At 38.9% G+C, this 17595-nt stretch overlaps 1 protein-coding gene across 28 annotated transcripts in view; it reads left to right on the top strand.

Moving 5' to 3' along the window:
- The window catches only part of Bbx (bobby sox HMG box containing), a 240623-nt gene that overhangs the window by 200270 nt on the left and 22758 nt on the right, over window positions 1-17595 (top strand). For all 28 annotated transcript variants that reach the window (NM_001347240.1, NM_027444.3, XM_006522549.4 and 25 more), the window contains 3 exons: window positions 6904-7909; window positions 8812-8947; window positions 11604-11752. In NM_001347240.1, coding sequence (NP_001334169.1) covers window positions 6904-7909; window positions 8812-8947; window positions 11604-11752 — 1291 coding nt within the window. The remainder of the gene's footprint in view (window positions 1-6903; window positions 7910-8811; window positions 8948-11603; window positions 11753-17595) is intronic.

Raw genomic sequence — 17595 nt, 5'->3', positions numbered from 1 at the left:
TATGCCCACTGAGTTATAGCTGTTGAAAAATAGAGTAGGGCCTAAGGGAACTGACAATAAGTATCAAATATTTATGTCCATCTTTGACTTAAAACATTAACATTTTACCTTCTTTGAATGCTGCCCTGGGAATTTCATCAGTGGAAGGTGCCCTGATGATTTTTTACTCTTACTTTAAAGGAAGGTGTTCAATTTAAATTCATAATAGAAGGAGAGATCGTCATTTACCATGTCAGGCACGATTTCAAGGCCTGATTCACAACCATTTCTCTATCACAGGGCATCTTGACTAATATTCGTCATTAAGTCTGTATTTCCCACAATGCAGTTCTGTTGCTTTGAGCCCACATTGCTTTATGTTCTTTTATGCTTGTTGTGTGACTGCCTGCATGCATGTCCTTGCATATGTGTGTATAATGTAGTTTGCATGAACATTCCTAAGCTCCATTGGATTGTGGGCGCATACACTCAAAGTAGATGTAAGTAGACATACTAATATGCAAAAGGAAAGCTGGGCACTGGAGAGAAAGCTCCGCAGCTAAGAGCCAAGGGACTCCTGTGAGGACCTGGGTTCAGTTCCCTGCACCCCTATGGTTGGTGACTCACAGCCATCTGTAATTCCAGTTCCAGGGCATCCATCACTCTTTTCTGGACTTTGAGAGCACTAAGTACCCATATGGTACACAGACACACATGCAGACATACAAATAAAGTAAAGGTAAATAATTCTTTTTAAGTTAAACTAATGTTCTATGATAAGACTTTTCCTGGGGAGATACAACACACGTTTACTCACCCCAGATGGCAAGCTAACAGCAGACCAAAGTGTGGCTACCACCACAGCCCACTTAGTAAACCAATGAGTTCTATTGGGGTTACTTAGGGGATATGAAGGAGGAGCTCCTCACAGGAGCATAAATGACTCAGATGATAGCTACATCACAAAGCCCACTCCAACACAGGTGGAAACCTGAAGGCCGCTCCACAGCCTGCAGGCAGCTCATCACGGAGAATCTTCTCTCTAATTCCTCACTTGGTCTAAACCCTTGTAGGCAGCTCTGCTGGTCTCTGTGTCTTTGCAGCCTGACTTGTCTGCCAGTGACTCTTGCAGCCCTTTTTCTGTCTTAAGAAGATTTTTTACAGTATGAAAGGTTTCAAGCGCAGAGGAAACTGCTACACAGCTGATCATAGTTACATTTTTTTTTTAGAGTTTTCTGATGTTAAACCAGATTGAGATTTTCCTGAACCCAAATTTCTGTGTAAGGTTTGTTTTTATTTTTCTGCCCCTAAAGAATTACTAAACCCTAAATTTAAAAATGAAAGCAAAGCAGTTAGCCGATCAAAGGCTATGGCTTGTGGTACTGATATGACTGTCATTACTTGAAGTAATAGAAGCATCATCATTCTAGCATATTGTTCTATGTGACATAAGACTCCAGAGGTGTGTTACCACAATATAATATTCTCACTCTGTTCCAGGTGCCATTTTGAGGTCTGCACATTCCTTAGGCAAGAAATATTAACACCCACATGTTATAGATAGGGAATATGAGGCACGGAGTAATTTAGGGAAACCTGTGAATAATCTTACACAACAGAGTTCCCTCTATATCAGCGTAACCAGTCAGTGGCAAAGTCCATCTGCAATCCTGCAGTCTGTCCCCAGCATCAGTACCTTGAAACTACTCCTCACTATAGAAGTTTCTTGGCCTCAAGGGTACATATATCTTCAAAGAGTTATTACATCTATAACTGACCCCGGGTTCTGTTTTTGTCAAATGGAAATACCTAGGATGGTGAGAGAATAAATATTAAAAAAACAGCAGGTAATGTAGTTGAGTCTTATATAACGGCCAGGAAACTTAAGTACTTAAAAGGGAAATTTTGTAGCTAAGGTTACAGTAGAGTCGTATATATCTTTTACACGTAAGGAAAACTGTCTTTCAAAACATTCAGAAACTAAACCAGCAAATCAGCCTAGGATGAGATGAGACACAAATACTGGTGACAGTCAGCCCCGCTGTCCTCCCTCTGCACCGTTTTGTTACGTTCTGGTTTGTTTCTGCCTCTGCAGATCACACTTCTGCTCCTCTCTTCCTCCCTCGGTGTACAAACATGCACATATGTGTAAAAAAAATAGAGTAAAGTTCAATTTTTTATGACAGACAACCTATGAATATATTTGTAGCAAGTAATGAAGTAATGAAGGAAAAAATAGAAAAGAATTATATCCACATTTAAGAAGTACTCTAAAATATAGTGTGAAAATCATCATGAGCAATGAATGCAAAAAATGGCAGGGAAAAAAAACCTAGGCTGTTTTTTAAATTTTTTTGTAACTAATGAAAAATAAAATGAAATTGGCTAGTTTAAATTAGAGGAGGCAAAGCTATCCGAAATATCCAGGAAAAAATCAAACTACATAATTATTGTTTTGCACTATTGTGAAATGGGAGGAAGAAAGATGATGTTCAAACTGGAATATGCATGTGAAGAAAGGCTAGTGAGTAACTCAGAACCAGAGCAACGTGATGGTGGGATATTAATTTGGCTTTCCTGTACAGAAAAATCCCACTGTAGGCTATGGCAAGACCTTGCAAATGAGATTTGTCTCAGTTTTGGTAACCTTTGACAAGTTGTGGAAATAGCTCATAACAAATAGGGAAAAATCACTCTGACTTTCAGAGACTATGCATAATTTCTTAATGTAGTCTATTATTTCATCGAAACATTTAAAAGTGTTCTAACACTGGAACGTGTAGGAAAGAGGTGGAAATTGGAAATTAATAATCTCCCCGACAACTCCTGTGGTCCCAGGTGCTTGTCCCAGAGTGGTCCTGCTCCATTCTCTGACATGCCACTCACTGCAGAGCTCAGCTTCCACCTGTGTTGAGCTACTGAGAGACACTGATGGGAGCCTGGGGAAGAAGAGAAGAAACACTCAGCACAGGGAGCTAGGGAAGAGCTATCTGTCAGCTAAGCCACATCCATCCCTCCAGGAACCAGCTGCCCCCTGTGAGGCCCTTCATGTTTCAGTCTTACACTAGCAACCTGGCCATTGGGTTTCAGGATCATCCTTTATCCTCTCTGCTTTTAAGTTAGCTTCCTGTTGCTGCTCACCTCTGAGTTTCCTTGCCATTTCCTGTTTAGTTGCTATAATTTCCATGAGCTGTTTTTAACAAGCTCCCTGTGTGGGAGTCACTCTGCTAGATAGTCCAAGAATTGTTTCTGCACAGCCAGTTAAACTAACTAGGGCATTGGCCAGCTTCATTTTCTATTTGCTATGGCTATTGAGGTTTACGCCTCTTCTTAAAGCTGAAAGAAAGTTGTTGATATTGTTGGTATGCAGCACACAGTGTCCAGGGTTCAACAAGACTTTTGACAGCCTTCTAAACAGAACAGGAGATGGGATTATGACACATCCTTAGATGGCTGAGGTTTATTAATGTTCAGAATAAAACAGAGTCTAGAAGTTCATCAGAAGGCAGTGTAGTTATCACTGTCCCAAAGGCTTAGGCAAAGCCATGAAAAACACTATTATCAAATGTGTGGCTGACACAAAGCTGGAAGACGATTCAAACTTTGATAAGTTAAGTTTTATAAAGAGAAATGGGAAGTCACTCATCTAGGGACTAGGTACATGACATAAATTATAAAAATGTCGAATTGAAGAGACCAAACTCCCTAGCATATTATGTGGATAAAACAAATCTGGGCATTTAAGTGACCACAGGAAACAAAGTATGATACATTTAAGAAAACTGAAAGATTTCATCTCTGGGGACCATTAAAAACTACCTAGTATTCCTAATGAGAGTTGTGGATCTTACATGGTATAGTACAAAAAGACTAAAAGGTATCATTTAAGAAGAATATTACTACACTGAAATATCTGCACTCCCCAATCATTATGGAACTCATAATTTTTTAGTCCATAGTACCCTAAGGAAGGTTGCACTTTTGCCTACTTCTCAGCCTGTTTTAGCTCCAATGAGTTAAATACACTTACTGTGTAACTTTACTTAGGTTCTGGTATTTGGTTATGAACTCCTTTTTTTTAAAGATTTATTTATTATATTTATATGAGTACACTGTAACTGTTTTTAAGCATACCAGAAGAGGGCATCAGATGTTATTACAGATGGTTGTGAGCCACCATGTGGTTGCTGAGAATTGAACTCAGAACCTTTGGAAGAACAGTCAGTGCTCTTAACCTCTGAGCCATCTCTCCAGCCCCATGAACTCATTTTTTATTCAATAAAGTCTATTCTTACTTTAGGAACTATGACAAATAGGGTGATCTTTTTTTGCTCAGTGCTGAAGTTCTCAAGCAAACCTGCCCACTCACACAGTAATATGCTGCCTGTCTTTGTGCAAACGTTAATTAACTCTTAAGAAGACTATGTATCATGAACCTTTATATTGGAAAGAAGGTTCTATCAGGCTATCCCAGTGACTCCCAACTCTGGGTCAGATTTGGGTTTTGCTTAGTGAACACATTTGTGAATTGTGGTTTTTTAATAGAAGAATTTGTTTTACTTTTATATTTTTACCTCCAGCAATATAATTGTTTTTCTTATAATTTGGGAATAACACACTCTCTTTGGGGAGGGTGGTGGCAGCTTCTAAGAGCCTGAAACAGGGGAGTAAAGCATAAGCAGTGCTTGGTGTAATTACCTACATGAGAAATATTATGCTATTTCCCAGAATATGTCCCCAGAGTGAATAGCTATATGTGTTCTATCTCATTCCTAGCTTAGAATCCTATCAAAGTGATAAGGAGAATCATTTTGAAATATATTAAACATAGAATAGTTTTCGAAGTACTATTAGGTTTGCTAAGTTGAATCTGTGCTGCAGATGCAAACTGTTGGATTAGCACCGCAAAAGTTCGTGTCTAGATGAGAAAGTCCTTGACATGACCTATGAAAGGCAACCAAGTGACAATGGCTAAGAAACATAACATTTATCTTGAGAATGTCATCCTGACCTACTTCTAGAACTAGTATTTGAGCCCACATGGGATACTTTATATATAACTAGGGCTAGAGTAGTTGAAAAGGAAAATTATTTCAAAAATTTCTCAGAGTAAAACATAAAAGGAAAAATAATTATGTTAGTCTTGTAGCATTGGCATAGTGTGTGCTTCAAGTGTGTTTCTGGTTCAGTACAATAAAGGGTAGTGCCCAGTGTCATGGTTTTTGCTGAGTTTTAAAAGCTAACTTATATGAGAAAGGCAATTATTAAACATCCTTCCCTGTAGATTATCTGAAGCCCTGGACACTCTTGTCATGTTGTTGCTTATTTGTTATTGTTATTGTTGTTGTTATTTCTCCTCCTCCTCCTCCTCTTCCTACACTACATCTTCCTTCTTCCATCTTCTTTCTTCCCTCTTCTTTCTTCCTTCTTCCTTCTTCTTCCTTGTTGTGGCGTGGCAGTTTCTGCCTCCCCAGCACCTCCAATTCCTTCCTAGCCTAAATGTAACAATTCTTCCAGAAAGGTTTGTGATGCATTAAAAGTACTAAGGTAGGGGAAAAAATGAGACAAGGGGCATCTGATATTTAATCCAGTGTATTACCCATTCAAGATTAAGTGAACAGTCCTAAAAATTTGCCATTTGTGAAGATGATGGTTCTGTAAAACAGATGAGTTTCCTGCACCTATGCTGATTTTATGCTGATTCATCAAACTCCAGTGCCCTTCCCTTCTGTGTGCTAATGCACAGTAAACTACATATGTTACACTGCTTTGACCTGTGCTGCCCTTGACAAAACAGCAACATTGACCTCTTAGTAAATTCCTCAAAGAGAAACCTGGGCCTGCTTGTTTTATATCTTTAGTCGTCCTCTTGGGGCCTGGCATTTGAGAGTTTACAGTTAAGTGTTTATGAGTGGATGCTGAAGTATAGAAAATAGTTTACAATAAGCTGTAATTTCACTTCCCTGGTGTTAGGAGGTAATAGAGAGCTGGAGATGAAGGTAAACAGCTTTCCTTTTAAATGTCCCATATGTGTTATTTAGGGATGAAGAAGTTTCAGAGTTTACCAAATCTATAGCAGATGTATTTTTGGCATTCAGAAAATTTCAAATTCTATAAAAATGTACATGTGTAGTAAATATATCTTGTTGTATGTAATGTGTCCTGTACATATTCAAATGCATAAGTATTCTGGTAGCAAAAATACAGTCACAAGTAAGTATGATCAACTTTTTAAGACATAAGTAGTTTCAATTGCTTTCACTCAGAATCGATAGTCAAGCTCAAATGAGATTAGATTTATCACCAAACAAGATCAAACTCAGATGTTTTCAGATCTTCTGTGGTTTTAGAGCTGTATGTCAGCATCTGGAAACCTATAATATGTATTCACAATTATAGGTTTGAAACCTTTGAACCAATTGAAACCTTTGTTTAATGAATCATTATAACATTTCTGACTTCACGCGCATCAGTGGAAGTTACTTCTATTTTTCCTTTTTTCTCTGGAGTGTTGGGCCAAATATCAGAACAGAGTATGAAGATTATTACATACTGACACAAGGACATCATCTCACTTAGCCTTATAAAAATCCTCCAGGATAGGATGTATGTTTTATAAACGTCTGGGGGCAATAAGAAGTAAAATTCTGTGCTAGATAAGTAAAAACTAAGAGCCAAATTTATCTCTAAGCTTTAGAATCCATCCTCTAGCAAATCTCATTTTCCTAAGAAAAGTATCTGGTGATGCTAGGATATGATTCAAAATGTTTACCTGTGCTTCAATGAAATTAATTCTGAAGAAATGAACTAATTGTAACATTTGGAATTTTTAAACGATATATTTTAAAAAGTTAAAACTAATTTCAATGATAAAATAATGAGACTGTTTGCTAATTCCCTCTCACTTATGTTTCAACTATTTAGATGTGTCTGGCATCAGAGGGGGTGAAAATGGAAGACACAAAACTAATAAAATCAAAAGAGTCAGATGGAGGAAGAATTGAGGAAATAGAAAAGGGGAAGGAAGAGAGAGGCACAGAAGTGGAGAAAACCACTGAAACTTCGTTCCAGAAGGAAGCAGAATTTGGGAAGTCAGCTAAGGGCAACGTGAGAGAGTCTAAGGACTTAAGAGACATCGAACAGCTACAGATGGATAATGTCATGGCTATCAAAGTGGAAGACCCCAAAGAAATTAGGAAGGAGCCAGAGGATGATCAGAAATACAGTCACTTCCCTGATTTTTCTTACTCTGCCAGTAGCAAGATAATAATTAGTGGTGTCCCCAGTAGAAAGGACCACATGTGCCATCCTCACGGAATTATGATCATTGAGGACCCAACCACGCTAAACAAACCAGAGAAGATAAAGAAGAAAAAGAAGAAAAACAAACTGGATCGACACGGAAATGACAAATCCACACCCAAGAAGACGTGCAAGAAGAGGCAGTCTTCAGAATCTGACATCGAGAGTGTCATGTACACCATCGAAGCTGTGGCAAAAGGAGACTGGGGTGTTGACAAACTCGGAGAAACCCCAAGAAAGAAAGTCCGCCCCTCCTCAAGTGGCAAGGGAGGCATTTTGGATGCCAAGCCACCAAAGAAAAAAGTGAAATCCAAGGAGAAGAAAGTTTCCAAGGAGAAGTGCTCAGACATCACCAAAGAGTCTCGACCTCCAGATTTCCTTAGCATTTCTGCCAGCAAGAGTGTTCCTGGGGAGGTGCCAGAGGGCATAAAAGCAGAACCCTTGACCCCTACCGAGGATGCACTGCCACCTAGCCTACCAGGACAGGCTAAGCCTGAGGATAGTGATTGTCACAGAAAAACGGAGACCTGTGGCTCCAGGAAATCTGAGAGGTCTTGCAAAGGTGCTCTTTATAAAACCCTGGTGTCCGAGGGCATGCTCACCTCTCTCCGAGCTAATGTTGACAGAGGTAAGTGACTTCTGCAAACCTGAAAGGACAGCAAGGCCTAGCAGAGTCTTCCCTTGAAAGAACTCATCATGATCAGTTGAATATCAAACTAATACCTTGTGTGAATCATTCATGTGTCTCATCCATCTCACTTTACCTGTGAGCTTCCAAGCACTTAAGGGAGGGTTTGTAGGTAGCCATCATAGAGAAATGCCAGGTAACTACATTTTTGTTTCTTTGTTGTGGGCTGCTTTCATTTTGAAGGGTCAGTGTTGAATGTTGCTTTTAGCCCGAGTATTTCAACTGATGAAATTTCCTGCATGACACAAATAAATTTGGCAGAATCCTTACCTGTAGGCTCCAAAAGCAAATATCCTATCTAGTGCTTTTGTGAGGTAATCAAAACCACAACTGAAGTGTTATTTTGAATGTGGTAGCATCTGTAGAGTATTTTATATGTATTCATTTCATTTTGAAGTATCTGAAGAGGGAACTTTTTCTTGTTGGGCTCTATCCCAGTAAGAAATGTGTGGTTCTCAATAATCCCTGAGTGGAGAGAGCTTGGGAGTCCATAGTTCTCCGGGGATGTCTTTTAGTGAGTCTAGAGATATTTAGGATTAACAGTGTCTAGCAGCAAAAGACTCTCATGCTTTAGGCTAGTTCTCAAATGGAAAAGGCAGTAGCAGCATCGTGATGCCCATAGTGCCTGGTGTAATGGACACTACTGCTTACCTCAGAGGTAGGATTCTTTTTTGTAGTTCCTTTATTAAAAGTAACCCAACCCAAATTTCTCTGGGCACTGATAGTTGCAAAGAACATCGTGGAAATTAGGTAAAGGGGCCAAGAAGTTACTTGTGAAAGACCTGAGCTGATCTCCTTCAGCCCTGGTATTCTGAGAAAACCCCTTCTCTTGGGCTTCCTAGGGAAACGAAGCTCAGGAAAAGGAAACTCCTCTGATCATGAAGGGTGTTGGAGTGAAGAGAGCTGGACATTTAATCAGAGTGGGACCAGTGGGAGCAAGAAGTTTAAGAAGAAACTAAGGGAAGACTCCTTCCTTGGGTAAGTGCCTGCGAGCAGAGGTGACCTTCACTGCAAGTCTAACTCAGCTTATTCTTTTTCTCTTAGCCCTTTTCTTAATATGAGTCCCCTGCTGAAAACAGATGATGGGTAACTCTTAACCAATCATGTGAATGGTAGTATTTACACTTTAGGTATGGCAGAAACTATACACATTTTAAGTTTGGATCCAGGTCCACCATAGTGCAGTAGTGTGATAACTGTAGATACTTTTTCATTAATCACGAGGACCCATTTTACCATCTGCAGCTTTGGAAGCATTTTATTTGTGTATTTATATTTTGCACATTTTATATCACTTTATGTTTTAATATTATATGTGTTTGGTATTTTAAAATATAGACACATATTTTTATAAAATAACCATAGCTGGACAACATAAGTTAAAAATGTTTGCTCAGCTTCTAACTTTGATATATTTAAACAACCTCCTATTTAAGAAAAATTATTCTGATATACATTATACATTGAATGTACTACTAGGAAGTAATGATACATGTCACTATAAAATCATGTAGGATTATTATTTCATGATTCCTGTTATGCCAATACCTCACTAGCAATCAGTATAAAGTATTTTGGTAGTAAGTCAGTAGAGACAGTACTTTATATTAGTGAGAGAAATAGCTACACATTCACTTGTACTATTTTGAAAGTCCTTTGAGATTTCACATTAACCCAATTTGAAAAGAATATTATGAATAGAAATAATTCTCTCTATTTTCCCTAAGTATTTTTAAAAGTATGCAAATTTTATGCATTAGATATATTATATTTGCTTTATTCATAATATTTGCATTTCTATTTGTGGAAAATATGTTTTTTTCCTTGGAAATAAAGAGTTTTAAAGTCTTGTTAATTCTAAGACTCCCAGGCATCATAAAATGTAAAGGTGGAGCCTTGTGGTACAGATATTTCAATATTATCTTAAAATACACATATTTTAATATTATGCTGAAATAATATATTTAATAGCTTAATTTCTAGTATATTTAAAAGTAGTACTTCAAGTTAGTTTTGCTTCTGTTATGCTTAATTAATGATATGAAAATCTTCCACTTGTCATTGTTCAATGATACTTTCAAATGCACTGTACTCTATTATTTTTTTAAAATTGATTCTAGGGTATCGCTAGACAATAAGATGTACTTTTTAGAAATGCTGGTACTTTGTCATCTGAATACCAAGCCAGGTCAGGAGGCACCGCCCAGCAGAAGTAGGTAATAAAGTAAGCAAGCACAACAGAGGGTGATAGATAGCTCAGCTGCTGAGGTGTTTGCACTGATCAAAAAAAATAGCTAGGCATGATAGCAAACCCAACTCTAGGAAGTCAGAGACAGGTGGGTCCCCTGGCACACTGGCTAGCTAGATCTAATCAGTGAGCACCAAGCCAAGTAAGAAGAGTCCCTGTCTCAAAAGAACAAGCTGGTCAGCTCTTGAGAAACAGTACCTGAGGTTGTCCTCTAGCCTTCATACATGTATACATGTGTGGACATCCTCACTGAAGTGGTAATAATAAGCAGTAAGCAGTAAGTAAGAATTCATTGCTGATTCCACTGAGCAACGGAGTGACTGGGCAGCGAGGCACATGCCCATTCTCTTTGGATGCAGAAGCATGAAGGTCATGCATTGGAGCATAGCAAGGGCTCCGTAGGGAGTTACAAGTCAGTCTCAGCTGCACAGCCAGACCTCTCTAAACCTCTCTCCATTAGTACTTAAACAAGTTGTAAGAGAGATTTCACTATTTGCTGAGAAATGAAAGCGTCTTTGAAAGTCTGTCTCAGGAGAATAGTGAGGTGTGGGGGTGCGGACGTGAGAAGCCCAACACATCTAAAACTCCCTCCTCTTCCCCAGTCCTTCCATTTCCTGTCTACCAAGCTCTGCAGTTCCACAGCTTCGCCCAGCTGTCTGCAGTGTGTCTTCTTTAGGAATTCTCATTGAACAAAAGCCAACAGCCAGCCTAGGATCCAACAGGCACGCTGCCATTGCTACGCTGAGCCCGTAGAGACAAAACCAGCCCAAGGATTCCCTAACTTTGCCAGTCAGTTGTGTTTTTCATTTAGAGGCATCACCTCTCTTGCCAGTATTCATTGGAAGCTGGCTTTCCTTTCTTCTTGGTTGTGTTCCTTATTGACTCAACACTCTAGAATTCTTCCTAACATTCAAATATTTTAAACTTTGTATGTTTTAATCAGACACTAGTCAGTAACTACTTTATAAAAGTTACAACACTCAATATATCATATTACTGATAAGCTTGTTAATGCATGAACATGCATTTGAATCTTTAGAATGAGACCCGTCTGAGTAGTGTATATGTTTGTATTCAACATTACAAGACTAAACCATGTCAGTGGAGAGAAATCAAACTTCAAAATCCACTTCAACCCTTCAGGGTTAACCACTCAATCCTGAATGGTGATTACACAACCTTTATGTGGATTTATTTTGAGTCTCAAGAATTTCTGAAAAGGTGGGTTTTCCCCCCACCCTGCATGGATTTTTTTAATATCCTAATTCCTAGGGGACCCTCTTTTAAAGTTGAAACACTTAAAAATATATCATTTATCATTTTCTGTTTAAATATTTGTTCTTTTACTAATTGAATAATCCCCTGCCTTTTTAATTTTTTTAATAGTTCTGCGAAGCTGGATGAAGAATTTGAAAAGAAATTCAACAGCCTCCCTCAATATAGTCCTATTACATTTGACCGGAAATGCGTATCTACTCCAAGAAAAAAGAAGAAGACTGGAAACATGTCCTCAGAATCGACTAAAACCAGCAAAGGTTAGCAGTGGCCTCTTCACTCTTTCAGTGTATCTGAACCTCAGCTGCCCCTCAACTAACTTCATCTCCCATAGAGAGCTACACTGACTAGCTGTCCAAAGCTGTCTTGGTCCCTGCCTCCCTTCCCCTTTCCTTCCTCCTTAGTTCTCCTTAGTCCCTGTCTGTGCATCATGTCAGCCTACATATGGTCATGGTGCTGCTCTCCAGAACCGTTTTGGCGCTTTGAGGGGCTCTGGGGCTGTGCAAACCTTCTGTTTGCCTGAGAAGCAGACACTGTTCTTTATTGTCAGTATGGACCAAAACAAAATAAACCTCCCTAGCATACTCCAGCAATATACTTTGTTTTGTTAAATTTGAAGAAGTGCCTTGTTTATGTATTCGTTCTCAAGACCATCAGATTTTCACTGTCTGTGTGAGGAATCTCTTCAAACTGTCCCTGCTACCGAGGGAGATCTCAAAGCTCCTCAGGGGCAGCATTCCGGTTTAAAAGGAAACTTTAAAGGGTTTTGACATTTTCAGTACTCTCAACACCTGGCATAGATGCTCATGTCTGACCTTTGTGACATGCCCTGGGGCATGGTCTGGGTACCAGACATGGGTTCCACTCAGGCCCCATTCAGGGACAGTGAAGAATTGGCCTACCCAGAATCTAAGTATTGCTATCACAGAAAATGTTGTTTTCTGGTTGTTCTTAAGGCCTAAAGAATGGTTAGGAAAATAGTCTTCTAGTTTTTCACACAGCTGTGAAAACATCATTGGGTGGTCTGTCCTGCCAGGGACAAGAACTTGTGAGATGCAGGACAGGTGTAAGTGGGCTACAGTGGATCACACTCTGAGCAGGGTTTGGTAGATTAGTTCTTTGTAACTGTCTTGCAAAAGTGCCTCCCTGCTTCTGTCAAATCAAATTGATCCCCTGATTTTATGGATTTTTGAGGGAGTATGTAAGATATATGAATTAAGGAAAATTTACATTTATAGTTTTTTCTAATAAAATTTAAATCTTGCTCTCTCAAGGTCTATAAACCTTTTGCACACTGTAATTTCCAAAACCAAAGAGGAGGTCACTTTGAGATGACTTCTCAGGATATTATGGAAAGGCTTGTGAAAATCCCAATTCTGTGATTAAAGGCTGGGTGGAGCATAAAAATAATTGTAGAACTAGCCATCTCCTTCTGTGGTTACTAAGAAGCTAAAAGAATAAAGAATTAAATAGGAAATGCTGCATCACCTGAGAAAAATCAAATAGTGTTCTGTGGAGACCTATCAAGATGGATAGAGCTGAGGCAGACCCATTGATAAGCAGCTGGACACTAGAGTCGATTACCACATGTTCTGTCAGTCTTTTTCCTGCAGATGTTCAGGAATAGGCAGTGTAGTCAGTGATCCCAAAGATGCCAGCTGTCTTGAGCTCCCATACTTCATGGCTTTAAAGATACTGATAAATACCATACTTGACAACCCAGTAAAATGTCACTTAATTGATTGATGTTGAAGACACATTCCTTATCCTACTTGGTACAGGTCAAGACATTCATTTTACAGCAGCGAAATTGGCTGAATTATCTATCAAAGAAAATACTGATAGATTATTTTTCTAAAGCTGAAACCTGAAGTTAGGATCTATTTTTCGAGAAACCTTTTTTTTTTTTCTTTTTGGTTGTCTATAACATGCCTTCCTCTCCAGCTAAGATTAATAGTATTGCTTTGATTGAAATCACTTTCTGTAGTTTTACATTATGCTTCACGCAACGTCATCTTAACTTGTTCATTATACTTCTCAAACCATAAAGCCACTGGTTCTTCAGTGGTATGTCAGTAATTACCTATGTGGGAAGACTTATAATTTAGATTTTGTTCTAAGTTGTATTTCAAAAAATAAAATGGAATTAAAATAAAGCAAAACTTAAATATTATATTCTATTTAGCAAACTAGAGAAATAGTATTCATAACCAATTTGCAATTTGGCATTAAAGCAGTGTACTAGACTGTGGGTTATTAATGAAATTATCATACCAGCTGTGCGGTAATTGCCTGATCTTTAGGGGATAGAGAGATTGTTTTCTTAGACTCAAGACCCTTTGCACCTTTGCATAATGAGTCATTCAAAACAAACACTGTGTATGAGATCATTAGCTCTTTTGTAGAAGAGTGTGTGTCCATAGGAAACTCATCTTTATCCCAACAATTTCCCATTTGTCTATATTATTTTCTCCTGCATTCATTGTCATTCAACATTATTTTTTCCTCACATGTAGTTGGTACTCTTTTGGGTATTTGTGGATATATGAAATGCATAGAATTTTTCTGAAATGTAATTTCAAGAAGAAATTACTATTTATGATCTCATACAAATGCAGATCGCAGAATCACAGTATGTGCTTGGGTTTACTGCTCTATTTTCCATTTGGTCTCATTGGCTTTAACTTTTTCTCATGCTCTCCCATTTCTTCCCCGTAGTCTTCCCATTATGTGTGTCCCATCCCTCATGTCAAAAACCTCACAGTGAAAGAGATGACAGTGACTAAGTACCACCTCCTGCAAGTGGGCTGGGTCTGTTTTGTCATAGGAGAACACAGCATGATGGACGACTTAGGAATAGAATTTCCCTTTGCTTCTGAGAACAAACTATCCACCACATTGTGATCCATCTAGCTCACAGTGCAGATTAGCTGCAGAAGCCCAGTCTTACATTGTTTTCCAGGCTATCTCCATTCTTTCTCTCTGATTTTGAATCAAAGTTTTAAATCATGAGTCTAAGTTGAACTGCTGTTTCTAAGAGGTTTCATTTTGAAACATCATTTGTGTACTGACAATATATGAAGTGTTGTTTACAAAGAGCCTCAGAAGTCAGAGTTCTAGGAAAATGCAATTCTTAAGCAGAAGTAGAGTCTTGTAGAAAATGTAAAGTGAGTTCAAGTTGGAATGTTTAGGCTCCATCTTGACCCTTGACCTCTCCTTATTTTTTATAACTTTATATATTTCTTGGACCCTTGTCAGATGTTCTCTGATTTTGCCAACCCATATTACATGTTGTTATTATAGTTAGAAATGGTTAAATGGGGAGCTAGAGCAATTACTCAAAGTTAAGTGCACTGGCTGCTCTTTGAGAGGTCCATTGTTGACAGTACTCACATGGCAGCTTTCAAACATCTGCAATTCCAGTCCCAGAGGAGCTGGCACCCTCTTCTGGCTTCCACAAGGATTGCTTGCATTTAGTACACAGACATAATGCAGACAAAACACTCATATACATAAAATTTAAAAATGGAAAGGGTATTAATTGGCTAAGTGGGAGCTAACTAGGTATAACACCAGCTTAACATATATAAAGACCTAATATAAAGCTTTAATCCAGCTACTATCCCCTCCCCATAAAATGGCTAAGAATTAAGTTTTATTTTTACATCATAGTAGTATTAAGAAACAGTTTCACGACCTAAAAGCTGGAATCTGCTGTTTGAAGTTGAGGACACTTTCAGTCACTGACACAGGGTAGCCAGGATAACCTCTTTTAGGAAGTTGTCGTTCCAAGTTTAGGTAGAATTTTGTAATTTTTACTTATACTTTATTTGTAGTTTTTAATTCTCATCCAAAGAATTGGCTCTTATGATTGTGTTCTCACACACACTTTATTGAATCTCTTCCTCAGCTCTCCTCCTTCTACCTGATAGTCTTGAGTTTCTTAATTATGGGTGTTCAGCCCAAGGAAGTAACTCCATCCCATTCATGACTCCTAACTTAATAGTGACTAATATACTTTACAACTTACTCAGATCAGTGGATCTTCCCAACTTACTCAGATAAATGGCCAGCAGCTGGGTGTAATTTGCTACAAATTATTGCAAAAGAATTTATTAATTCATTAGTTATTCATCAATACAAAAATGTCAGCCTAGTCTTAGAAAATATTCCTTGTGCTTTTCTATTGCTTAGAATGCATGAAATTACAGGAGCTGAGGAAAGTTCTTGCCAGTAGAGTTAGACTGAGCATTTATGACACAACAGTTCACCTAAGAGCAGGATACCTCTGGCCTTGAAAAATTACTATGCTGAGCTCACACTGAAGTGGCTCCTGTGTCACTGCAACAGTGTCCCCAAAATGTCCATTTCCTAAGAAACCCTGAGCGTTCAGGCCTTGGAACAGTTCGTGTTAAGATCTCATGTCAGTGTTCTCTGCCCCTTGTCCTGTGTCCTGTCTCCTGTTCTGACCCAGATGTAAGTTGGAGTGCAGTGCAGAGGAGAGCAGGACATTCTTCCCCAGGTTCTGGGTGCTGACCTGAGCAGTTTTACAGACCAGCACTGTGTGATGCTGGTGATGTTGGTGATGCTGGTGATGCTGGTGTAAGGAGGCAGCAGGTGATGCTGGTGTAAGGAGACAGCAGGTGATGCTGGTGTAAGGAGGCAGCAGGTGATGCTGGTGTAAGGAGGCAGCAGGTGATGCTGGTGTAAGGAGGCAGCAGGTGATGCTGGTGATGCTGGTGTAAGGAGGCAGCAGGTGATGCTGGTGTAAGGAGGCAGCAGGTGATGCTGGTGTAAGGAGGCTGCAGGTGATGCTGGTGTAAGGAGGGTGCAGGTGATGCTGGTGATGCTGGTGATGCTGGTGTAAGGAGGCAACAGGTGATGCTGGTGATGCAGGTGATGCTGGTGTAAGGAGGCTGCAGGTGATGCTGGTGATCTCTGAAACAGTTTGCTAGGGAAAGAGATGAGTTAGAAGCCTAAAGTGGAGTGTGAGTGAAGAACACTTATCTTTTCTTTGATTTCTGAATGATTCTTTCTGGAACATTTTTTTTTTCTGTTTTTCATTTCCTTTTTGCCCAAATTGTGGACCTTTCTATGATAATATAACAAGGAAGGGGGAAGTTCTTAATTCCCTTGTATTTTTTTTTAAACATTTTTTAAACTTTATTTTCTCAGACAGCTTGTCAAACACATGTGCCATGCTGGTGAGCAGAAATGAAATTGTTCATTTATTCACTCCTAATTCACTGCTTTTCTGAGGCTGTGATTAGATCTTACTCATTACTTTCCTTTCATGTTCTTGTCACTATCTTTGAAGAAGCCATCATTTGTTTACAGTATTTATAGTCATCTTTTGGGGAATGGTTCAACGGAAGGAATCTTTTAAATGTAAGCTTCTATAAGCTCTTGTACATACAAAGCCAGCCTGCATGTTTGCGCTTGTGTGTGTGTGTGTGTGTGTGTGTGTGTGCAAATATGGACAGATTCGTTTTTAGCTTTGTCCTTACACTTCTTAACTTCTTTCCTAAGCCATTCCAATTCAATCTGTACTTATATCATTCCCCGTGTGAGGCAATATCTTATAATTCCCACAGGTAAATCAGCAGGGTCTCTGTGAGCCTCAGAAGTCTCAGGAAGTTTCTTCTGCTTTCTTCTACTTATTTTCCATGATTGCCTACATGTCATTCAGGTGTCACTCTGGTGAGAGTGCCTGGGTTTTATAATGTCCAGGAACCACTGCTGCAAACACATTATAGAGAGCATTGCTAATATGTTCATGACAGATTTACATTGTGCTTGTTAGTTTCTCTCAGTGCTTCTTCTTTTTTTTTTTCCTTAAAAAAAAAAAAAACATTTTCTATTTCCATTTTAAACCATCCAACTAATGGTATGCATTATTTAGAAGAATGACTTGTGGTCATACCATGTGCAGAGATTTATGGTGTCATTGCTAACTTAAGAAATGTGTTTCTCACACATGTTTTGCCAATCAGTGCTATAGGAGCTTTGTTATTTATGAAGTGAGCTTTTTTGAGAGTCTGTCCTATACTCTCCTCTATTCTAGGCGCTCTGATTATAACTGTGAATAAAATCAAAGAGCCTG

Source organism: Mus musculus, chromosome 16 (genome assembly GCF_000001635.26).
Source record: "Mus musculus strain C57BL/6J chromosome 16, GRCm38.p6 C57BL/6J".
Lineage (NCBI taxonomy): Eukaryota > Metazoa > Chordata > Mammalia > Rodentia > Muridae > Mus > Mus musculus.
Note: the sequence above shows the minus strand (reverse complement) of the source record. Positions and strands in the feature narration are given on the sequence as shown.